This window comes from Puma concolor, chromosome A2 (genome assembly GCF_028749965.1).
Source record: "Puma concolor isolate L17-30 chromosome A2, mPumCon1.1.hap2, whole genome shotgun sequence".
In the NCBI taxonomy this organism is placed as follows: Eukaryota; Metazoa; Chordata; class Mammalia; order Carnivora; family Felidae; genus Puma; species Puma concolor.
Genome location: NC_141668.1, coordinates 15,094,006 through 15,119,210, shown reverse-complemented (window position 1 = coordinate 15,119,210; position 25,205 = coordinate 15,094,006). Strand labels below are relative to the sequence as shown.

Below are 25,205 nucleotides of genomic sequence, written 5' to 3'. Positions count from 1 at the left end.
GATGGACTCTGCCAGAGATCCTGTAGCTACAGTTCTTTCCTTACCCTCCAGAGGGGTAAGGACCGTGGGGTTGCTTGCAGAGCTATGGGAAGGCGGGGTCCAACAAAGCCGATGTCCCTCCAACCAGCCACTCAGGCTGTCCCACTGTGCCGGGGCTTCTCCAATCACCTGAATGTTTGAGGGGGAGTTAAGAGCTTGTTCTGCTCAGAACACACAGCAGGACAACTTTTCAAGGCAATAAATGTAATGTAAATGTAAATTCGCTTCTAATGAATGGAGCCTAAAGTGTCAAAAAATCAATTGCCTATGGTGATGATTCATGGTGATCAAAAACCTTGTGGTTTTTGTTGACTGGAACCTCAATGTTTGCCTGTCATATGTGTCTTCTAAAAAAGTCAACACACACCTGGCTTGTGATTGGCAGGCAGGGGAGTGATCCATTTATGATTTTTTTTATAATTTTTTTTTAATGTTTACTTATTTTTGAGAGGGGGGAGGGGCAGAGAGACAGAGGCAGACACAGAATCCAAAGCAGGCTCCAGGCTCTGAGCTGTCAGCACAGAGGCCAACACAGGGCTCGAACTCACGAACTGCGAGATCATGACCTGAGCTGAAGTCAGACGCTTAACCGACTGAGCCACCCAGGCGCCCCAGAGATTTAATAGGGGATCTTACCTGAAATACCGTGCTCCATTTATGGAGCTGCCTTTCAAGAGTGACACTGATGACTGAGGGAGGCAGGGAGAGAGAGAGAGAGAGAGCCCGCGCAATGAGATTGGAGAAGTGTGTGTAGACCATGTGTACGAGGGGTGCTGAAGGGATGGGGAAGAACTGTCTGGTCTGTGAGGAGAAGCAGCACCTGCCATCTGAGTATTGGAAGCACTACCAAGAGGAAGAAGGCAATGAAAGCGGTGCGAGGTTGTTAAAGGGGGCAGATTTTGCCTCAGAACAACATATATTCTAACAAGTAGATTAACATTTTGTTACTTTCCCCAAATCCTCGAGACTTTAAGAGCAAAGACTGAGGCTTACATAATCATTCCAACTCCTTCACTCGTTCAACAAAGAATTACCACGGGCTAAGGCCCTGTTGTAGGTTCTGGGGCCATAAAAATGAACAAAAAGACAAAAACCTCCCCTGGCCTCCACGAGAAGTTATATTCTAGTGTCAAAATAGTAAAATCTAAACATATTTAACATTTCAAAAATGTTTTCCATAAGAAATGGTCAGAACGAGGTATTAGGGCGGGCTGCTTTAGCTACGATGTTGTTCTAGAACGGGCACTGGCTGGAAGGATTCCCCTTGATGTTTCCGACCTGGCTTTGCAAACATGAGGGAGAAAACAGAAGGTCATGTGGCTGCCCGTTAGCTCCACAAAGAATTCCATCCACTTGAGCCAGACGGCTGGGGTCAACGTGGTGGCGGCCAGAAGTGAGATCCAAACTTGCTGGATAATAATTACACAAATGTTCGCAACACCATTCTCTGTATCTTTCTGGGCATATGTTAGACGGATTCCAAAATGAAAATATTTTAATATTAAAAAAGGGGGGGGGCGCCTGTGTGGCTCAGTCGGTTAAGTGTCCAACTTGGGCTCAGGTCATGATTTCACGGTTCATGGGTTGGAGGCCTGCGTTGGGCTCTGTGCTGACAGCTCGCGAGTCTGGAACTGCTTCAGATTCCATGTCTCTCTCTCTCTCTCTCTCTCTGCTACTCCCTGTCCCCGCTCACACTCTATCTCTCTCTCTCAAAAATAAATAATAAAACATTAAAAATTAAAAAAAAGAAAAGAAAAGAAACTCAGGAGTTTTCCTGGGTGGGCATGGAAGGCCTCTTGATGTCAAGGTTCCCTTATACATACTCAAAAGTTTTAAGCAGCTGAAGCAGAGATGAATAGCCATCCAACAGAAATGCTCTAAAAATGATTTTCGTATTGAATAAGCAGTTGAAATGGACGACCTCACGTTCCTTTGGAGACTAAGATTCTATACTCTAGTAGAAGATCTAAAGTATAATTGGAACCAAGCAAACATGGATTTGGGCTAATTCCAGAGAGAGTACATATGGATTGTGGTCTATTTACTCTCTAATGCTAACCAAATGTCATGCAACCGAGTAGTGATTCTCATTTCTGTCTAAGCACTTAATGATCATTTTTGTAATTATTTCACAGTATTTACTCTACATCCTTTCTTCTTTTTGCTTCCAAAAGAACAGATTGCTTAAGCTAACGTAGACATTTATGGCTATTGTATGTTATGATATTTGTGAATTTCAAAACTTCCTCTTGAATCTCGGCTGCAGGAAGTTTGCCTTGTCCATTTTCCCAGGAAGGACCACACATAACCTCTGTATCTGCAGCTACTTTAGGTGTGCTCTCTGCATCGTGTCCTAATTACACCTTTGTTATCTGCTATCAGATGACTCCCCTAATCAGCCAAGCCTGTGACATGCTCCTGGCTCACTTAAAAGGCTATGCGGAATCCGGGGATGCTTTCGACATCCAGAGGTAAGGGTGCTACATGGCTACATGACAGATGAGAAATTGCACTTCTGAATTGCTGCTTCTTGTAACGGTACATAATTGCTGGACAATTACCTCGGGACCAGCAAACTATGGAAATGCTAGAGGCTCATAAAAGCATGGGTGGACTGAATAATAAAAAAGGAAACCCCCGTAAAATGTGAAAAGAATATGAACAAAGGCTAGGGTAAGTGTGGCGTGTGGAGGGAAGCCTTGAGTGGGCAGCGGTGTGTGGTTGGACACGCCCTCCGACCTCTGCAGACCCAGGAGTGGGCAGGAAGGACAGGGTCCCCGGGGGATGGGGGGGGGGGGAAGTCTGTGCATTTTTACTTCAAGAAAAATTGTGGTGCACCTCAGCCTGGAAGCCATGACTTAGCGGTGAACACCAAATTTAAACGACTAATTATTTGGCTTTCCCTCCAGTTGTCCTCTGCTAAGTTATGGCTTACAGAGTAGGGCGAGAGACGCAGATCAGCCAGAAGCTGGCTCGTTCTTATTATCACTGCTAATAAAATAATAACACAATTATCATCAGCATTTAAATTCTGCCATTGTGTTTACAAAATCCTCTCATACACTTTCTCTCTGGTCATGAGATGCATGAGTTGGCTAAAGATAAGATGGGCTGAATGGTTACAAAAGCAAAGTAAATAACTTAAAAATCCTTAACTCTTCCAAAAAAAAAAAAAACCCTCTTAACTCTTCAGCCTTTAGGATCAGATGAAATCACATTCAGTAGGCAAACTGCTTTTGCTATAGTGGGGACATGTGTAATCAATTGTAGAAATGTTTTCAATAAAGCAGTCAAAATAAAAGAAGTCATCTGGAGATGTCATTTATCCCTTAATGATAAGCTGTTGGTTAGGAGAAAAAAGGAACTACATATGTGCCTAAGTCAAGCCACAAAAATAAGAACTTTTAATTATAAAAGGATATGCATACGCCGTTGGTAGCCTTTTTTAGAAATAACTTAACCTGACCGCTCCTCTAAGATAACAAAAAAGGATCATTCTGGTTTAAAACGGCCATTTAAGGGCAGGTTTCTTAGAGCCTAAGAGGTTAATTTTTCCGGAGCGATTGCCAGACACTTTTCCTTCTGTTTGTTTCTAAAGTGCAACGTGTGTTTTCTGTAATAATATACATATGTTCATGAAGCTGGTCCCAAAGTTTGTCTTGAATTTATTTGAGTGTTGAAGTGCCCTTGTTTTTTGTTTGTAACTCTTACAAAAACTGTAAAATCATTGGGAGGAAGAGGGGGAAACAGAGCTAATAAAACTAGACAACCAGGTTGTTAATTCATCAATCCCAACTTGCTATTTATCAATTAACCACTCGATCCTGGCTTTGGACCAACGCTGCACAGCTTTGGGGTAATGCTTATGAGCTTTGGGTCCACTGTTTTCCCTCCACCCTGGGGAGGATGGGTTGGAGCATATTTCTTGGAATCTGACTGCGGCTGATTAAGGCTGCCTGAAGCTTGCAAGGTGAGGAAGTGATGCTCTCCTCCCCTCCCCAGTCTGTGTTTGCATCAGTGATCAGATACGTTTTGGTGTCTCCTCCCAAATTCTGTTGCCACGCTCAAAGGACCCCATTCCAGGGGCTCCCCTCTGACCACCTCCTTTGAGCTCGAGCAGGTAGACGATGAAGTGGTGCCTCTTTAGTAGCGTGTGTGATGGGCAGGCCGACGGCAGGGTCCTTTCCAAATCCAAATGGTCTCCTGTCCTGCAGGTGCTACAGCTGCTACACTACAGATGTGGTTGCCAGTGTCGCCTTTGGCACCCAGGTGGACTCCCGGGGGGCTCCTGAGGACCCCTTTGTGAAGCACTGCAGGCGTTTCTTTGCGTACTCCATCCCCAGGCCGATCCTGGTTTTAATCTGTAAGTACAGCTCCCGTCCAGGGCAGCAAGGCAGGGGTCCAGCAAGCTGGCCAGTCCCCGTGACGGCTGGGTGGCCCAGGCATCTCTCGCCACAAGTCCAGGTGCCTCTGAGAGTCACCCTACGGAGTCCACTCTGCAGAGGCCTTATGTTCCCAGGGCCACCCAGGCTCCTCTTGTCACCACTCAGGACTACCCATCACCAAGCTAGGAAGTGCCCCCCCCCTCACCACCGCCACAGCAGCAACAGCAGCCGTGACCAGCGCTAAGTGCTTTGCTTGCACTGCCTGTTAGTGCTGTGTTCACTAGGAGAGAAGTATTCTCACCCACTTCACAGACGAGAAAATTGAGGCTTAGAAAGCCAGAGCCTAGACTGGAGCCCAAAGCCTTCATTTTCTAGGACATATTTCTCCCCTCCAGCAAAATCCCCTTTGGAAGGCTTCTCTGCTTGAAGCCCAAAGCACAGTAAACTAGAAATCATACACGAAGGGTGACTAGCAGGTTACCTAATGCTGTGGAGACTGGTCGATTTATTTTATTTTTATTTTAGAAGTGAGTTTTTACCCTCTGGCCAATTCCAGCGTCTTCTTGCTTTTATGGAAGTATTGAAGTGTGGCTATTGTTGTTATTGATTATTGCCCTAACTTCTAACCTTTCTGCCGGGCTGCTAAATTGTATTCATTCCTTGGTCAGTTTCACTCCCATTTCTGAGTCCATTTCTGTGGAAGTCCAAGTCGCCTCCATCAGACCCGCAATGAAATTATAGGAGGAGTTGCTGAGGGGTCAAAGCAGTCCCTTTGCCCCTTGCCCCCTCGGCCCCCTGGGAACTACTCCGCTGACTCAGCTCCACTTGCCGTTGACCATGGACATACCCGGGGTGGGGGCGATGGCCCCATTGTCCCAGCCCTGCTACTACTCCTCTCTGAACCCACCTCCCTGCTATCCCACAGAGTTCAGACTCTGGCTCTTGAAAATGGGCAGAGTGCTCTGAGATCTGCTGGGGTCCAGAACTACCCTCTCCATCCTGGCTCCCGCACAGTGCCTGCACGCAGTGAGCCCACTGTCGATGCTGGGAAGCTGAACTGACCTGAACCACACTGCCACGGCTCAGCTCCTCAGCCTAAGCCACCCTCTAGGAGGGGATAAGTGTCCTCAGATGGCTCTGTCCCAAGGCCATGGCAGCAAAGGCACAGGCTTCCTGCCTGGCACAGCAGGGGAGATACCCAAGGGGCCAGCATTCTTGCCACCAGCTGCCCCTGGGCAGCAGCTCTTAGAGACCATTCAGGTGGAGCTCTGGGGACAATTATGCAAATAACCAGAAAGTTAAGAAAGTGGGGGGGAAAATGCAAATGACCGGAAAGTTAAGAAAGTAGATCAGCTTCCACCACTTGCTAAGATTTAAAACATGGCCTATAACCTGTCCTTTCTTGATGAAGTACAAAGACCTTGAACCCTCAGATCTAGGACCTGGAAAATTAATTTCTATGAGACTGAATTCTTGGGAGCCAGATGGAAGTGGGGATTCAACTGTGCAGACATTTACCGAGTGCTTACAATGTGCAAGGAACGTGAGGAGTCGGGAAGTGAAATGAGGTCCAAACCCTGCCGCGAAAGAGTGCAGATCCAGAGGGGAGCCCCGGCTTCCAATGACTAAGTCAAGGCCAGGGTTTGCTTCCCTAGCAACAGGCATCTAATAGCCCTGGGGTTATTGCCGCCCCGTTTTCAGTGCCGCTTTTGTTTTTTTTCTTTCAAGTATCATTTCCATCCATAATGGTCCCACTGGCCCGGATTTTGCCCAATAAGAACCGAGATGAACTGAATGGCTTTTTTAACAAACTCATTAGGAATGTGATTGCCTTGCGGGACCAGCAAGCAGCAGAAGAGGTAACGTATCTTACTAGGGCCTGTCGTTGAAATGGAATGGGGCCTAATTTGGTACAGTTCTGTTTCTTCTGTCTCTTCCCTACCCACCCCACACACCACACTATGCTGGCCTTCAGTGGCCTACCACTTAGAGCCTTCCAGGGCACTGGAAGGAAACGAGAAGGGGTGAGGAGGGGGCGAACAAGAAAGAGAAAGGGGAGGGGGAAGGATGGTGGAGAGAAACCCAGATCAAATTGTCCATGCTCTGCCATGGGTACCCCCCAAAACTCATGGCCTCTCTATTTCAAGCACAGGCAATAGCAGCCCCAAAGAATTTTCCAGGTAAATTTTCACATGTACTTTTCATCGGCATATTGTGTATACTGAAAACCGGCAAGACGGAGTTGTAGAGTGAACAGCACTACCAGTAGAGGGGAGTTTAGGCAGCTCTCAATTAATCCCACCTTGACTTTCAGCATGGAGGATGTTGCTGCAAAATCTAGGGCTGAGGGCCCTCTCACGCTTCAGCTGAGACCCAGAGACTTCTTTCCTCCTTAGACTTGCACCATGCTTGGTGCATAGTAGGAATCCAGTAAATATTTGTTGTTTGAACTTGGCTGAGAATAGAAATTGGACTTTTCAGTGTTTGGAAAATAACGTCACTGTTGGATGCATTCATGCATGTATAACACTATTCTTTAAGGGCCTCGTTGCATTCAAGAACATCGCTTCCAGGGGCGCCTGGGTGGCGCAGTCGGTTAAGTGTCCGACTTCAGCCAGGTCACGATCTCGCAGTCTGTGAGTTCGAGCCCCGCATCGGGCTCTGGGCTGATGGCTCGGAGCCTGGAGCCTGTTTCCGATTCTGTGTCTCCCTCTCTCTCTGCCCCTCCCCCGTTCATGCTCTGTCTCTCTCTGTCCCAAAAATAAATAAACGTTGAAAAAAAAAAAATTAAAAAAAAAAAAAAAGAACATCGCTTCAAGAGGGAAAAAAAAACAGGGCTAACATGTCTTCTCTGGAATTGACTTGTGCAAGCTTTAAAAGAGTTGCTCAAAGATGGGTTCACAGGGCTTAACAAGGGAGGACGTGAGGTCCCTTGCTGCGCCATTGGCCCAGAAAGAGATGGGGGGTTAATTAATGCCTGGATGCACCAGCGGCCTCATCTGCCTGGCTTCCCCCTCTGGAGCCTGTGAGGCAAAGGAGTCTGGTTCAGGGGGCAGGGGACGGTGTATAGAAGCTCACAGCCCCTTGGCCCGCACCATGGTGAACTCCACTTGACGCCCTTGGAGGTGTGGGAAGAATCAGCTCGCTGATATCACTGGCCCAGCTCCGCCTAAAAGGACAGAATATTCTCATCAGGTTCCTGAGTCTCCAGAATGAGGATGAAGCCCGGGGAAGGAGGGGTGAGGAAAGCCGCATTTTCAAACCTCAGTATCGCTCTGAAGGGCTTCCTGATGACAGTTTTGTCACACACCCCACCCCTCCCCCAGCCCGAAACCCACAGGCTGTGGAATCAGGCTGAAAATTCTAAAACTGTTGCACCGAATGGCTTACTAAGAGGTGAGGGGTTTATTAAAGATCCAATTACTGGGATTGCCTCCAGCTCTTCCTTTTATAAACTCGAGAGCTATTTGTTTCAAACAATGAGCTGATCTGAGAAAAACCTCCCAACCACAAATCCAGGACTGCCCGTGTCAAGACAGAGCTATATGGTTACTAAGAAAACTTGCTTTAAACCCATCTAAACTCTGCAGACATTCCATCAAGCAGATGTGTGTTTGCGCAGTGGAAAACGCAGCACAGATGTTAAAAGGTAAATATTTTTCTAAGCTCTAGCCCGATGGGTGGATTAGACACCTACATCTATCAGGGTGCGTATTTTCCTTGGATATAACCATAAAGCAGCACTGTTTCAGTCCTAAATGGGCACTGTTCAAATAGCCTCTGTGATGCAGTGCAAATAAAAGAAACCCATCTACACTAATGCTCTTCTCCAGCGCACGGGCCCTGGAGAGCAGCCCTCTCCTCCGGCCTCTGTAGCTGGAGGTGAAGACAGATTTCTCCCGAGCTCCGATGGCCTTCTAGCAGCCTGCCTGAGCAGGGGATGAGAGCAAAGGATGCCAGCTGCACTTCTACCAAAGCCAAAGGTGCTCTCCCGCCCACGTCGTCCCCACTGCCCTCCAGCAAAGCCACAGGTGAGCCTCAGAGAGGACTGCACAGCACCCTGAGGAGTTTCGCACTCACCAGCAGACAGGCCTGCACGTTCTCCTCCAGGAGCCAAGGTAGCAGAAGGTACTCACCTCCCACATGAGCCATCATGCCCCGCCCTGCCCCGACTCTGCCCGGCCAGGCTGGCAGTGGAGCCACGACAGCCACCCAGATGTTGGCAGAGCATCAGGAAGGAATCTGGGGGAAGCCAGCTCTCGAGGATGCCGCCTGGAAATGAGAACGAGCAGGCCAGGGTGGAAAGAGGCAGCCAAGTGTGGCTGACCTGAGCAGGCTGGCAGGACACGGAGGCCTTGGCTCCTGAGACTCAAGGTTCTTGATGCCCACAGGCTTAGCTGTGACCCTGCTGGAATCTCAGCAGATGTCTTGCAAGGTCACAAAAGCTGGGCACCAGTAGAGCCGCAAAGGCCTCATGACCCAAACTGCCTGCTCCAAATAGCATCACTTGTAAGCCAATCCAACACAGCCTTTTTCAAAATGCATTCCCTGCACAGCCTTGTTATTTGTGGGATCGTTTATTGCACACCTAACGTGCTCAGTGCAACAACGCGGCGTGGGCTGGGGAGAGGGGGTGGGACACAGGGTCCTGCCCTGGACACGCTTACACTCTCTTGGAGGAGAAAAAGCAACAACAGGTGAAATAATAGCAATCTTAAAAGATGGAATTAAGTGCTGATGTGTGGGACACAGATTATTAATGCAATAGAAATTCAGAAGTCAATGAATTGAGAAAACGCTGCACCAAGCAAAGTACTTTGAAATTATAATATGTTTCTGCTGGTGGTTCTGATACTCTCCTTTTGCTGTTTGAGCCCCATAAACTTCAGAAAAGAGTAACATATTGGTTGTCACCCATCACATTAAAGAGCTTTTCAAAGAAGGGGTATGCCAGGGATACACTTTGTCAATGTGAAAGCAATATGCAAAAGCTTCTATGGTTACAATTAGTGGCAGTAAAAATATAAAGAATATGCAAATTGCTGATAAGGGAGGTAGGGGGAAATGGTAAGAAAGCTCTAAGCACTTAAATGGGTTAAGGGATCACTGGGGACAAAGGGAATGGGGGAGGTCTTTGAAGACAAGCTTCCCCAAGGCTAGTTCCCTCCCGCCCCCCAGTTCTGCCAACTTCCTACTGTGTGAGGAAAATGTATGGCCACCCATCCATTAGCCCTGAATGGTGCCTAAGTGCACAAGGGAACGCGTACTTTCGTTTAAATCTATATGATGTTTTCATTGTTTTATTGTTGGAAAACCAACCAACCAACCGACAGTACAAACATGCATAACGTAAAAACTCAAAGCCCCCCCCCCCCCCCCCCCCCCCCCCCCCGCGCTGGTTTCCCCGCCTCCTCCAAGTTCACTGTGAACTGCTGGGTATAGATGCTGCTGAACATTTTCTATGCGTGAACAAATGCGCGTAATTATATATATTGTACATGTACTGTTTTTACAGAAATGAGGTTCCACTGTGCAGGCTGTTCTGCAACTTGCTGTTTTTTCCTTACCAAAATGGCTTAACACCCTTCCCAATCAGTCCAGATGAACGGCCTCATCCTTTTTCAACGGCAGCATCACAGTCTGCTGTTTGCTAAGAACCAATGCCATGTAAGGGACACTGGGGGTTCCAGGTTCTCGCCATCTCAGATAACCCCACAACGAGGGTACTGGTTCCCATCAAGCTCAGGTGTGTGTCTTCTTCTGTGCCTCCGTCACATGACTCTAAGACTAAAATGGGCATTTTCTCCTTTTGTCCCTTAGAGGCGGAAAGATTTCCTCCAACTGATCCTGGACGCCCGACATTCCTCCACCTCCGTGGGCGTGGAGAGCTTTGACATGGTCAGACAAGTCTTCTCCACCGACTGCGCAGCGGGTCCCTCCCACCTGCACCAGCCCAGACGCCTGTCCAAGCCTCTGACTGTGGATGAGGTCGTGGGCCAGGCCTTCATCTTCCTCATTGCTGGCTACGAGATCGTCACCAACACGCTCTCTTTTGCCACCTACCTCCTGGCCACCAACCCTGACTGCCAAGAGAAGCTTCTGACAGAGGTGGACAGCTTTAATGAGCAATTCGTGAGTACAGTCGTCCTTGTGAAATCCACAGGAAACGTGATTTTGTGTTCGTAGAAGTGAAACTTACTTTTGATAACTTCCTGGCGAAAATCACGTGCTAAGTGTATGAGATGAAACAGGGCCCACCTTCTCTGCCTCTCTGGGTTAGCAAGTAAAATGAAGTGTTCAGAACAACAGAAAAATAAAAAGAAGGGGAAGGGTGGGGAGGGGGAGAGGGAGCGGGAGGGAGAGGGGGAGGGGGAGGGGGAGGGAGAGGGAGAGGGAGAGGGAGAGGGAGAGGGAGAGGGACAGGGAGAGGAAATGGGAGGGGAGGGGAGGGGAGGGAAGGGGAGGGGAGGGGAGGGGAGGGGAGGGGAGGGGAGGGGAGGGGAGGAAAGGAGTATTGTACGCGTATCTTCACTGTCTAGGGCTGTCCATGAAACCAGGCCTGGCTCAGGGAGGCTGCAAAGTCTTAGCAACAGGTGAGGGTCAAAAGGCAGGGGCAGGAAGGAGGTGTGGTTTCCCACTGCTATGACTGTGGAGTCAGCTCTGGGAGGCAAGTGTGAGGCAGGAAAGGGGACCAAGCTGGAAAGTGGGAGCGGGCATAAGGATGGGCCAACCCAAAGCAGGAATGAAACCCGGTGAGCACCAAGCAGGAGGGCCATAAATGGAATGAGGCGAAATGGGGATGGTCAGCGCCAAGTCCAGATTCTGGATATTCCTTCTAGATGAGGCTCCTCTTTGGTGAATCTGAAACAAACTTTCAAGAGTGCTGAGCTAGGCTACTTTATCGCCGCATTGTTTTCTGGATGCTTTTGTGTGTATTGCTTTGACTTACAAGTTGTTAAAATCATTTTTTAAATCTGTGCTTTTAAAAGGAAGACCAGGGGCACCTGGGTGGCTCAGTCGGTTACGCATCCAACTCTTGATTTTGGCACAGGTCATGATCTCACAGTTCATGGGTCTGAGCCCCACATCAGTGGGGAGCCTACTTGGGATTCTCACTCTCCTTCTCTCTCTGCCCCTCCCCTCACTCTAAATAAATAAATAAATAGATAGATAGATAGATAGATAGATAGATTGAAGACCACCATAATAGACTTCTATTACATGCTGATATAATTATCACATTCACAATTTGGGGAGGTAGCCTGTTCTGTTATTAGAATCATCAGAAGCTTTTTAAAATATATATACTGAGCTGAAAATTGCTTTCCAGTAAATTCCACTTCTTTAACCCACCAGGGAAGTAGAGGCAAGGTTAGCCTTTCTTCACCAATGCAGTTCTCCAATATTTTGATATTTCAAATATTTGAAAACTTCATTAACTGTGTTACTAATTGCCTCAACTTTTTGGCTCATCATGAGCTTATGGTCAACGTAAAGTTCCACATTCTTATGACATCTGCCAAGCCAGGTCTCCCCAGTCCACTGCTTACACAATTGATTTTTTTGAGCCTAGATGCAAGAGTTTATATTTATCCTTATTATTGCTCAACTCAGTCAAAATAATTTTGAATCTTGATTCTGCCATCTGTCATATTAGCAATTCTTCCAGCTCTGTGTCATCTGAGACTTGCTAAGCCTGCCTCCTATTCCATCCAAGTCATTGATTAAAATGTTGAACAGGACAGGGCTTCCCTCCAGGTTGAAATTGATCCATTAATCAATATTCTTTGGGCACGGAGTCTCAACAAGCCATGCATCCAAATAACCCTACCACCTATTCCTACCATCCATCCTATTCTGTTTCATGGGTACTTGTGGTATTTTTCTGTCTGTCTTTCTGTCTGTCCTTCTGTTTGTTTGAGAAGGGACCCAAGATGTCTGGGGTATGTTACAGAAAGAGAAATAAGAGGAGCTGAAGGGCATACCGGTTAGGATGCATTTAGCGGCACATAACAAAACCCCAACCCAAACTGATTTAAGCACCAAAAAAAAAAAAAAAAAAAAAAAAAAAAAAAAAAAAACGGGTGGGGAGGAGGGACTTAATAGTACAGATCACTGAGCAGCCTAGGAATAGATGTGGCTTCAGGCAAGTCTTTCTGGGCCTCAAATATGTGCTCAGGTCCCAGTTTCTCCCCAGTTCTTGGTTGTGCCTACTTCATACTGGCCCCATTCTCATTGTGCTTTCTTCTCAAAGCCCAGGCAGCCTGCCAAGAATGTATAGGACTACAGGCTTCCCTGCTCATTACCAAGGGCAAAAAGAATCTGTGGCCCCAAATTCTCAATAACAATCAGGTGAACTCTGGCCAGGATGCTTAGGTCACTGTCCATTCTTGAACCAACTATCATGGCCATGGGAATGGGGGCATGGAAGGGCTTCAGGCAGTCAATCCCACCCCTAGAGTCAGTCACACCCATGTCATATGACAGAGAACTCGGGAGACACCTGCCAGAGGAAGTTCTGGTTGCTATCCCAGGAAGGCAGCAAAGGCAATAGTGAGAATTTGCCTCTTGGTCTCAAACAAACCAGAACACAGGTCAAACTAAAGACTTTTAAGCATCTAGAGAGTGGTCAACAGTGTGGGAGATAGGGCAGTGTATTGAAGAGGGAGCAGCAGCTCTAAGAGGTAGAAGTCATGATCCTTACCTTCATGGAATTTAATCACCAACTGAAAAAAAAAAATGGGAAAAAAATACCTCCCTTCCAAATGAAACCCTCCAGGCCAACAGAAGGCATCAAGTAATCAAGTCTAGAATGTGTGGTCCAGCCTCCTTCCAATCCCCCCAGCCCAAGATGGGGCTTCTTTCCCCCAGAGAACCACCTTCCATGGGGCTGTGCAGAATATTACAAGGCACTGAGACCCTATGGGGAAAAAACCAGATTTTGGTAGGTAAAGTTTTTCAAACTGTCATGTGCATAAAAACTATCTGGGAAGATTGTTTAAAAATGCAGAAGCCAGGGCCCTTTCCTCAAAGATTCTTATTCCGTAAGTCTGGGCCAGGGCCTAGGAGCCTGCGTTTTAGATAAACATAGCAGGTGATTTTGATACAGGTGGTCCCTGGTTCCACTTTAAGAAGTCAGCCCTAGACTCTCAGGGTCCAAACCCCTCTTCTAAGAAGAAACAGGGTCCAATGCTCTGCCCCAGCAATGGAAGCTCCCTGCCCCCACCCGGTCATTTTCTTTCTCTGAGACAAACTGGGACTGTCTCTGAGAAATAGGAATACATGGGAGTTATCGTTTTTAAAAAATTGATTTGGCAGTCGCAGCTGTGTTAATAGTTGTGTAAGTGTAACAAATGGTACCCACTCAATGAATATTTGTAGGTTCTTTCTTCCTTCCTTCCTTCCTTCCTTCTTTCCTTCCTTCCTTCCTTCCTTCCTTCCTTCCTTCCTTCCTTCCTTCCTTCCTTCCTTCCTATAGTCAGAGTTCTGTTAACATGGGCCATCTGTCAGGACATGGAAATGCAGATTAGATGTTCACACATTCGATATTCTCCTGAAAATTTGCATGTAATGTAGCACTTGTTATAATTTTCCTGTTGCTTTCCATTCAACAAATATTTCTTGAGTGCCAGTTAATGCCAGACTCAGGCCCCAGACCCTACCCCAAGGACCTAGCTCTTCCATGATACCTCTGTAGAACCCCACACATCTCATCCGATGATTTCTCTTGTATCTGTCAATGGGATCGCTGGATTCGAGCTTCAGGGTTTCTTTCCTCTGAGTTATATCCTTTTATAGCAATGTTCTATGAGAGTCCGACAGAAGCTATGTCCCTCTCCCCAAGAACAAGAGTGTATATGTACACTGTATCAATCCAGGATTTTTTTTCTGTTGATAGTGATAGAAAACTTAATCCATATTAGCTCAGGGAGTTTATTGACCCACATAACAGAAAACTCCAGAGAGGAGATTTGTCTCGGGTGTGGCCTGATGCAGGGGCTCAAACTCTGTCACTGGAACCCGGTGTTCTCTCTCTCCCCATCTTTCAGCTCTATTCACTCTAGGCATACCCCATTCTCAGACAGGATCTCCCTTAGTGGTCTCAAGACAGCTGTGGAACCAGTGTGTTGAACAATCTGAACTACGTGAGGTACAAACATGGAAACTTTTTGTGTTTTCTCCAATTATCATTTTTTTACTGTGCTCTGATGATCTCCTTTTCCCTTTCTTTGATGATGGCTCCAATAGATCTCAAAGATTTCTGGTCACTTTTCGGCATGCAAAAGTCCAGACTAGTCTGGTCCAGTTTAAAATTTCAGTCTCTGATCCAATTTAATGTCCTTCCATGTCCTTAGCTCACGCTGACCTGTGGCCTGAGGAAGCTGCCCCGGGGACAGCCTGTGGTCTGTTTTTAATCCTTCCTAGCCTTTCCCTGTCCCTCCTGGGCCCCCTTCTCCCCCCAGGGTTGGGGCCATCTAACAGAAGTCCCATTCCTACACAACGGAGGCTTCTCTCAGCACCTCCCATGACGCTGGCACAGGGCCCTGCAGGACTTATCCAGAGGGCTCACGGCTTCTGGGCGTTGGGATCTCCTGGGCAGTCAGCCCCCTGGAGCAGGTTACTGGCAAGATGGCTCACTCTGAGCCTCCATGCCTCCTGCAGTGTCCATGTGACCCAGGGGAGACACACACCTTGGCCACACCAACAGTGGCTGCCCCCTCTGCCCTGACATCTCTCTCCAGTTACTTTTCCTCTGCTCAAATAGGCAGGGAGGGCAAATGAGCAATTCTGCTGTATCCACAGGTGAACGAAATGGAGAATGAAATGCCAGACTCAGCCAGCCGCCCCCAAACTCTATGGGTGTTCTATCCTAGACCCCATCCCTTGGCTCGGGCCCTCCCTGGCAACACTCCTCTCTAAGCTGATGATTCCTTGTTCCGACGAGTGTTCCTTCAAGTCCTCAAATCCTTTGATAGGCTAATGGGAGGGTAGTGCGGAGCCAGCTCAGGTGCGATGTGAAGCAGCGACAGTTTCTTTCTCTGAAGTCCCAGCGAAAGGCTCACAGCATCTCACTGGTAGCGATTGGGCCACACGCTCAGCCCTCCACCAATCACAGGGACTGAGGAGATTATGATGCTCTGATTGACTTAGACCTGGGTCACTTGCCTCATCCCTGGAGTTGGTGCCTGGGAGCAGCCTCCCAGGAACCACTGAGACCTCAGATGGGGGAGAAGGAGATCCCCAAACCCCTGTTCCTGGGAGTGGGGGGAGAATAGCTGCTGGGTGACCAGAAAACGGTGTGTCCACCCAAGTACCCAGAATCCATGATCCCCAGATCAGAAGCTCCCACTTTCAAACTTCTGCAATCACACACACCTTTCTGCTGAACTTTCAAAACCCAGATTTCCTGAGCCGTGGGATGTAAGTCCAACAGCACGTCATGCTGCTTGCAATCTTGGGCTTCTCAACCGTGAACATGGCCTGCTCTTATGTCCTTCTCATAACAGTGTGGCCACTTCATGCCACATGTCCTGTGATTTCCACAGAGCCAGTCAGTGCTTCCTTATTGGTTACAGTGAAGTCCCGGTTGGCGGTTGGCCTCGCTGCCTCCTTTATCAGTCAGGATGTGAAACTGTCAGCAGTGCAAGTCACTAATTCAGCAGAACTCAACTTCTGGCACGCATAAGGACACTTGGAGGTCTTCCCTCACTACTGAAGATGGTCTTGGTACATGTTTTACAATTCACACATTCTGTCCAGTAATAGTCCATGTCCTGCCACCTGTTTTGACCCAAGTGGCCTTGATGTCTTTCTCATTTCGGTGTACATATTTCTGTTTCCAGTAATAATATGGTTATAACCCACTTTATAATTCCTGCTGCTTTGTTCTAAGGCCATATGTGTTTCTTTCCAAATCATCTGGCTTTCCTCTCAATCCACCACCAAAATTCAGCTTAAAACTTTCCCTCTCAAGTCACCCAATCACTTGCCCCGTGTTTCCTTTGCCCCATGCTTCCTTAGTCCTATCGAAGGGGCACTACCTTCACTAAATTCAAGCACTGAGGAGCAGGGAGCAGTTTGTGCGTGTGCTACTCGCAAAATTGAGAAAGCACACCAATTATTTAATAAGACCTTTGTAACGTAGATGCTTCATTGTGTTCTCCAATATCTAATTTTGAAAAGGATCGGAGGGAAAAAAAAAAAAAACCCAGCCTCTTTCCATATAAATTGCGTTTGCTATAGCTTCAGCACTTTATGTGGAAATTATTGACTTTTGATCTGGCCAAACCATTCTCTCTTCTTCTCTTTGGTGCCGGACTGTGCCAGCCGAAATTTATGACCCATTTTCCTTCTGTTTAATTGTTGTTATAAATCTGCTGTGCAGAACCCAGTTGTAAATTTATCACAAATTGGGCTAGATTGATATACAGCCTCTCTTTAGGATAATTTGAACACAGTTATGCCTTAGAAGGAAGGCCAGATTCTTAAAACTTCTCTTGAAGAGCTGCTTTGTAACCATTATAAATATCTAATTAAAATACAACTTACTGTTTCTTTTTCTCTTAAGGATAAAAGCATTCCATGCTGGGTATTTCAACTGATTAGCTCATGCTGCTAATGTGAGCAAGGTTGAGGATGTGTTCCTTGAAGCAGCCAGAGGATCTCAAAGGGGAAAAAACAGCATATTTTGTGGCCACACACACACACGCCATTTTGCTCCCAACTGGCTGTTTCATAAATATACATCCTTTGTCACAAGAGGAAGGTTGGGTGGAAAAAATGTGTGTAGCTTCACACAAATTCGTCCTTGCTATGGAAAAAAAAAAAAAAAAAAAGTCTCCCAGTTTGGATCGTACCCAGGATGAATCTTCAGGGTCGTCCTCACACCGGGAGTAGGGCATAGTTGATTTTAAGATTCAGGGGAAAAACTGGAAATGGGTTTTCCCCCACTGGACAGGTTCCCTCCCCTTTTGCCCAGGTCTGCTCGAGTCCTGCTGTCCAACATTTTAGGAGGAATATGCTCAGGGGTCCTCGTCGACACGCTCACCCGGCCCCATGGGGCTTAGAGGTGCATCTGAGCCCTTTCCTGCAGATCCCATAACAGCACAACAGGACACAAAGCTGAGACGTACAAGGCAAGAGGCAGGAACTCAAAACAACTTACAGCCCTAAAGTCATACCAAAGAATCAAAGATAAGAGCAGGGACACCGGCACGGTGAGATTGGCAGCAACGGACCACTAGACTCCCACGGCGGGGCCTGAGATTCTGCGTTTCCAACAAGCGCCCAGGTGGTACCAACACTTCAGTCCATGGTCGACGCGCTGTGAGCAGCCAGCTTCCAAACCCTCAGGCCTGCCTCTCCCCGGGTTGTGCTCTATGTGGCAAGCACTTATTCCTAATGCCAAGGCACTGATACTCCATGACCATTTACGTCTTGTTAATAAATTATGAATTTTTTTCAAAACGATCCCGAAAAGAATGATGCCACTCTCACTTTACTGAGAGGGAAAGTGAGGCGAGGGTCACCACCCAATCTTGGGTATATCTCTAGAGGTGTGCTGCCTATAATCCTGAACTTATCTTGCTTCTCCAGGGTGGGAGGCTAGGGGGAGCTTTGGAGTTGATCTGAAGTCATCTTCAAGGCAGATGAAGATGATAACCAGAGCCTTCTCTCACGATGCACACGTAGACTGGAGACCTGTCATATCCAACAGGTACCCACCAGGCTGGACCTTTTAGGCAGGGAGCTCCTCCTAGACCAAAAGCTCCCCCAATGAGCCCTTAGTGTACATGGTAGCTTTAAGAGTCCCCAAATGAGAGTCCATGCAGAAATTACTGTGGTCAAAGAGGACTTCTTTGATGCTATTCCCCTGGGGGCCTGGAGCAAAATCTGGACTATTCTCACTGCAGGTGGAATGTGTCCAACTTGCCCACTCCCTGTCCTTCATTCTAGAAGAGTCTGACCTAGAAAATGAGCCTCTCTCACCCTTTCCTGGCATCCCTATAGCTAATATTAGAGCACAGAAGTCTTGACAGCCTATAAGCGGGGCCTCTCTGGGTGTGTTCTAGAACTCCATCCTGGAAGTCATAATTTGTGGCTACTGCTATGAAAATACCAGTTCCTGGAAAGAAGACAACTCAAGAGAACTCAACTCAAGAGTCCCTGAAGCAGGGTGACCCATCACCCCGGATCAGGTGGCAGCCCCAGTTTTTCACGGCCCATGTGATTGTTACGTACACGCACTGATCTTCATGATCCAGGTCACCTGCCCATTTTTTCCCTTGGGGACACCTGCAGGAAGGCAGGGACCATGTGTGCTGTGAATGAGTGCTGCTCAGGGCCAAGACCTTCCTGTGCCACCACCTGGGGCTCCAAACTCTTCCCCACGGCCTGGAGACGTCCACAGCCCATGCCCACACGCCCACCAAGGAAACTCACCCTCCCTGGCCTCGACCCCCTCCCATGGGTTTCAACAGTGACAGCCACATCCTTAGACCTCACGCCATCCAGGAACTCTGAGAAGCCCTGCTGCCTCTTCCTCTCTTTCCTCTCCTTCTCGTCCTGCTCCTTTTCTGTCTCCTCTCCTCTCTCTCCAAAGTTCACCACACTATTTAGTCTCCTTGCCCTTGTTCTGGCTCTAGTCCCCAAATCAGAGTGACACAGAAGTTTCGTGGTTCCACCTCCTGACCCACTGCCCACGTGGGAGCCCCTGGCACCCCAGAAGCCTGTAGTTTTGTACCAAGATGTCCCGAATGGGGGCAGTGGGGGCAATCAAGCGAGAGGCAGGTTGAAGAGCAGGAAGGACTTACAGATGTTTTTCCTATGCTTCCCAGATCAGCACTTCAGCACTTTGAATTTTTAGCAATTAATGCTCCAAGCTGTCCCCACCTCGCGAGTCCCCGCAGAGAAGTTCTGTCTCAGCAGAGGGAGAGGTGACCCACAAGGAGTGGTTCCTTGGGGAACAGGCCACACCAATCAGCATATATTTGGTGCCTTTCATGTCGCAACTCGGAGTATTTTATATTCAATATCTGAGCCTCTAGAGGGCCAGGCTTTGTGAAGCAAATAAGCTGGTGGGGTCAGTGCACATCAATCCAGAAAAGCAAGAATTAAAAGTAAACTGGGGAAAGTGGGCTCCACAGGTGAAGCTCGGGGTTCTGTGGGTCCTCTTGGCACTGAGGTAGATTCTCAACTGAATGGCTTATTTATTTAACTACTGCTCTCATTCTGGGCCCTTAAAACATCACAGGTATGGGTTGTATTCCCAACGATTAGCTTTTGGAATGAATGAAGAAAGAAGGAAAGGAAGGAAGGAAGGAAGGAAGGAAGGAAGGAAGGAAGGAAGGAAGGAAGGAATGCATTTTTTTTTTTTTAACTCCACTTAACTCCAGTGACCAAAGCTGCTTTCACCCCAGTGGAGCAGGACCTCAGAATGGTCTCAGCTGGCACAAATTTAAAGACTCCCATTCGTTTTTCCATCCATCCATCACTAGCCTTAAATTTCACCACTTAGAGATCCTTCCTTTGTTTCACCACAGTATCCATTATTAAAATGCCACTTACTCCTGGGAGGGGCAATATAATGAAGTCCCCGCTAGGATATGAGCCCTGCGAGAGCAAGGACGCGGCTGCCTGGCACACTGCTACATCCCAGGGCCTCCAGCAGTGCCTGGCACATAGTAGGCTCGTGATGAATAGGTGTTGGATGAATGAGCGAACGAACAAATGTTCGTTTGCCCCTTCTTTTCTAACAGCAGATAAACTGAAAGCAAATTTGAGTTGGGGAGATGTAGGAAGGCGCACAGGAGAAAACAAGGTTACTGCACCCTGGGAGGAGGAGGTGGGAGTCAAAGAGACAAGGTCACAGCCAAGGGAGATGCAGGCAGATGAAGGCAGCACCCGGTGGTCTGTAGTCCTATAATTGTGCTGGGACCCAGAACCCGGCATGCCAAGGAACGGAGGGAACCTGGGCTCTCAGGGTCAGAGGGGATCTTCGGAGCCATCTAAGGCAGCCCCCCACCCAGGACAGATAACATGCCACTGCACTTGAATGCTTCCAGGAGCAAGGAACTTGCTACCTTATCCTTACATTAAGTTGAAATTTGCCTTGGTTAATTGTCCACCCACTTGCCTACTTGTTCTACTTCTCTCAGTTCATGGTATTTGTCTAGTGGAGTCAGCAAGTCAGTAGCTTCCGCCTGGGGAGGCAGAGTGGGGGCTACTTCTATGCTCACTAATCGTCAGCGACTGGGGATCTCAGAGATGGAGAGAGGAAGGGAAATTGAGAAGTCAGTAGAGAACAGGGACCTTCCTAAAATGTTTGCTTGTAGCCCAGACGTTCAATTTACTCTGTTTTCTGGCAAGTCTGTGTTGCCCCAGGACTGTAGGCAGCATTATCTTTTATTTTGGGTGTTTTGTGTGTGTTGCGTTTGTTTTTTGGTTTTGGGTTTTTTTTTGTTTTTAGCATTTTGTTTTACAGCTGAATATGGTACGTGTGAAAATAGCAACCACATGAGCTTGTTAGCCCAAGCATATGAATATTCCAGATCAGAAGGGATGTTTGACTCCCCTATGAATTGCAATGTGTAAGGTTTATAAAGTTAAGCACTTAGAATTCTGTCTTTAAAATTTAAATATTTAGATTGGGTCTCTAGGACACAAAAGGCAATGCCTGTTTCTCACTCGCTTAATTTGATTTTTTTTTTTCTTTTTGGTAGCACAAGTTGTTTTTCAAAGCCTCATTCCTTGAATGTTCCCTATAGGAGGAATGTAATTAAACTCCACTGGCCTCCCCCTGCTGGGACCAAACTGGGGCCAGAGCTGTAGCAAGCATAAAGCAGATACCCTGCGAAAAGAATCCTTATTATAAAGATGAGAAGAGAATCAACTTCCCTCTGGTTATGAACAAGAAGCTTTAGAAAGCCACCCAGGCTCTTTCTTGCAATGGGCTTAGACTCCAAGACATTTTAATTAGTAATTTAAGACTGGAAGGCAGAGGATAAACTTCTCACCTCCTTAGCTATAGGCAAGAACATCAACTCGATGAGAAACTGGTTCGAGTGGCTGAGGAGGAGGGAGGGCCGGGGGGAGGGTGTTTCTTGGAGAAGCACAAACTTCTCCATGGAAGTGGTATACCTAGGTATCCTGGCCTTGTCAGTCACGATTTAGGGGTCCCACTCCTTGAAGGCAGTCTTCCCTCTTGTTGGCAACAGGCACCGCCTCTCGCTGGTGCACCTGCTTGGTTGCAGAGTCAAGAAGCTCTCACTGAGGGGAGGGCTCCCAATCACATTCAGACCAAACCTAGACTCTTCTCTGATCAAGGAGGCACTGCCATCCGAGTGAGGGGACCCCGAGACCTGGGAGCTATGGCCCTCGCCCTGCCAACGGCGCATGTGGAGGCCCTGAGCTGCCACTCACTGGCAGTGTGTCATGGAGGACTGGCATAATAATCTCTGTTCCTCAGTCTTCCTGTCTGTAAAATGGGGCCAGCAACAGTATATAGCTTGTGAGGTTGTCTCAAGAATTAAGTGAATGAACCTAGGTACGATTCTGGGCACAGTGCCAGTGTATACGCTATTATCCCCCATTCCCCTTTCTGTGCCTCAGTTTCCTTCTCTGTGAAAGGAAGAAGTCGAACTAGACTTCTTCGCTGGAAGAGATGATGATGATGATGATGATTGAATGTTTATATGCCAGGCCCTAAACTAAGTTCTTTACATATAAAAGTTAACTCGACTCTCACAACTTTACGAAGCAGGAACTATCACCATCCTCATTTAATCAATGGGGAAAGAGAGGCTGTATGAGTCAGGGATATCCAGAGGAGCAGAACCAATGGGGGGAAAGGGGAGGGGGCAGACAGGGAGAGAGAGAGAGAGAGAGAGAGAGAAAGAGAGAGAGTTCTTAAGGAATGGACTCATTAGATTGTAGGGATTGGTAAGTCCAAACTCCACAGAGCAGGCCAGCAGTCTAGAAACTCAAGTCAGGATTCAATGCTGCAATCGTCAGACTGAATTTATTCTTCTCCAGGAAACCTCAGTTTTTGCTCTCAAGGCCTTTCACTGATTGGATGAGGTTCATCCACATTATCAAAGGTAATCTCCTTTAAAGTCAACTGATTGTACATGTCAACCACATCTATAGAATATCTTCACAGCTACACCGAGGTCAGTGTTTGATTAAATAGCTGCGTTCTGTGGCCTACCCAAGTCCGCATGAAAGGCTAACCATCACAGAAGCATCGAGAAGATAATCTGTCAAGGGTTATAAACTAGGATCGGGGCCTAACTTGGATTAGAACTCACACCTCCCCACCATGCAGTCTCCATTCTTTTCAGCATTGTCTCTCATGTTCAATGATTCTGAAGCTGCTCCTCAATGGGTCAGTGACCCTCGTGGGTCAGTGATGGCTCCAGCGTTTCTATAAAGGGGGGCTTCTGGGCTGCCCCTGGGGTGGGGAGCTTGTAGCTGTGTCTGTCCCACACTTTCACCGCATTGAGAAAAATGCCAATTGTCCAAGCAGATGGGGGCACACACCATCATCTGTCACCTTCATCTGCACCATCGTGACCTGTCATCCTGGCTCTCTGCTCTACGGATAAGTTTTCCTAGAAGGTCTTGGCTTTGTGGTGGCTTTTCCCCCATCATTCTGGAACTTTTTCAAGGCCCGTTCTCTGAATATATCAGTTCTCTTTCTCTGTGGCCCACACAGCACAAGATGAAGAGTACATGGCAGCTTCTTCATTGACCTGCCCCCGTGGATGCCTACCCCACGCAGCAGGAATATTCCTGACACAAACATCATATCCCAGGGCTGCTTTCTCCCACCACACACCACTCTTGGTGCTTTTCTCATTTTTTTGTGACACTGGTCTTGTCTCACGTATTGTACACAGTCCTCCAGCCATCCCAGGCTTTCCCTTCGGGTCCCACGCCCCTAGAATTTCCCAGCAGTTGCCTTTCATTGTGTTCTTTGCTCAAGAGCGTGAAATGTGCATCTGAGACATTTGTCCTGCAGCCGATTACCGACCTGGCCCTCTTCTGCCATTACCACAGCACTGTAGAAAGCGAGCTCTGTCCTGCCTCTCGCTGGCTCTCCACTGGACACCAGACTAGATGCTCTCCCGGCTGGCGCCAGCCGTTAACTGCAGCTGAATGCCACCTTCCTCGTCCTGAGACTATGAAGGTGCTGCCTGCCCTCTGTCTCACAAGGATGCTCCTCCTGCCCGACTCCTCCCCGATACGCAGCTGCTCCCTGCTAAGGCCTACAGAGTGCTCCCCAAATCCCCTGAGTCTCTGACTCAAGTGGACCAAGGCCTGGGGTTAGAGGGCAGACCCCAGCCCACCTCTAGGCAGAATCTGACTTCAGGCAACTAGAGACCTCCCGGCACTTCCTTCTCCTATCCACTCGGCCACTGGGATTGAGGGCCACATGCAAATTAAAGCCCAAGAGCAGCCAGGGGTAGTCCCCATCCTTGAGAACTTACTAGAAACCACAGATATTTGGGAGCCACCCCCAGTGATTCTGATGTAGCTGGCCCGCAGCAAGGCGGGGCATCATGCTTCTTGAAAAGTCTCCAAGCGATTCTAAGGTACACCCCAAGCTGAAGAACTGGTGCCATATTCCCCTGAGGTGTATCTGCAAACTTAAACAGTGACCTTGGGTTGGATAATTAAGGACACGACTAACTTTACAAATAATCAGCATGATTACTGGAGTTGCTTTTTACTTTTGTAGAAGTCACTCATTTGGTCACCTGGAAATAGTGGGGCTTCTGCCACTGTGTTGTGGGGCAGATCCAGCCCACCCAGAGAGCCAAGCAGCAGAGACTCTGCCTGCACTGCCCGCGAGGTGACTGCTCTGAACACTCAGCAGACCAGCCTCTGCGAAAGCACCTCTTAGATTACGACCCTTAGACCTGGAGGACCCCAAACCAGAGGCCATCTGGCCTGCGCCCTCCCACCCCCCTGCCCCCCGCAGGAGCAGGAGGGGCTGTTGCTCCATCTTATGGACAAGACAACTGAGGCCTAGGGAGCTCCTTCAGGCCACGTGTCATCTCAGAATGAAGGGAATGTGTTTGTGGCCACTCAGAGCGTGTCCCTCCCTCCCTCTCTCTCTCTCTCTCTCTCTCTCTCTCATCCTTTCACCTTTCTCTGAAAAGCTCATTTAATGATTCGCCAGCCTGGCTGCAAATCAGTGATTTGTAGACCTGAAAGACACTAATGATGTGGTCACCACCATCATCATCCTAACAGTAAACATTTATGGACCACCGTAATTATTCACGATGATTTTATGTATGAAATAAATCTGACCTAACTCTGTAAAGAAATGGGCCCTATGAAGCAAGATGATTATGTCAATTAGAAATCACCTAGAAACACTGAACGGAAGTGTCTCAAGTCCTGTGACACACGTACCATCTGGCGGTTTTGTTTCTGGGCGTGATTCACTGAGTCACTTTGTACAATTTCAGGGGGCATTGTCTCTCCTCCTTAACTCAGTCTCTAACCTGCGGCCGGTAGTAACTCTCTCCTATTTACCTTAGCTGTGTTAAAGTTCTGCTACAGAACTATCCCATTTCCAATTTGTTTTTATCAAGGAGTGATCCTCTGGGGTCAAGTATTCAATATCAAACAATATTGATAATAATTATGATGGGAATAATAATAAGAATGGCTATTCATTGAACACGTGTTCTGTGCCCGACCCTGGGCCAAACAATTCTAACAACCAGTTCGCTATTTTTAAGTACGGACAATATTTCCTTAAAGATT

The 25,205-nt window shown here is 47.7% G+C and overlaps 1 protein-coding gene and 2 long non-coding RNA genes across 3 annotated transcripts in view; 2 read left to right on the top strand and 1 right to left on the bottom strand.

Moving 5' to 3' along the window:
- TBXAS1 (thromboxane A synthase 1) overlaps positions 1-25,205 on the top strand; it is a 155,877-nt gene that overhangs the window by 96,099 nt on the left and 34,573 nt on the right. Inside the window, exons 6-9 of the mRNA XM_025929728.2 lie at positions 2,422-2,510; positions 4,254-4,402; positions 6,153-6,283; positions 10,245-10,556. Coding sequence (XP_025785513.1) covers positions 2,422-2,510; positions 4,254-4,402; positions 6,153-6,283; positions 10,245-10,556 — 681 coding nt within the window. The remainder of the gene's footprint in view (positions 1-2,421; positions 2,511-4,253; positions 4,403-6,152; positions 6,284-10,244; positions 10,557-25,205) is intronic.
- LOC147583017 (uncharacterized) overlaps positions 1-25,205 on the bottom strand; it is a 158,785-nt gene that overhangs the window by 104,324 nt on the left and 29,256 nt on the right. The window lies entirely within an intron of this gene.
- On the top strand, positions 10,911-24,760 carry LOC147583018 (uncharacterized). The gene is made up of 2 exons (XR_015244624.1): positions 10,911-13,018; positions 13,379-24,760. It is a non-coding gene; the product is annotated as an uncharacterized LOC147583018 (long non-coding RNA).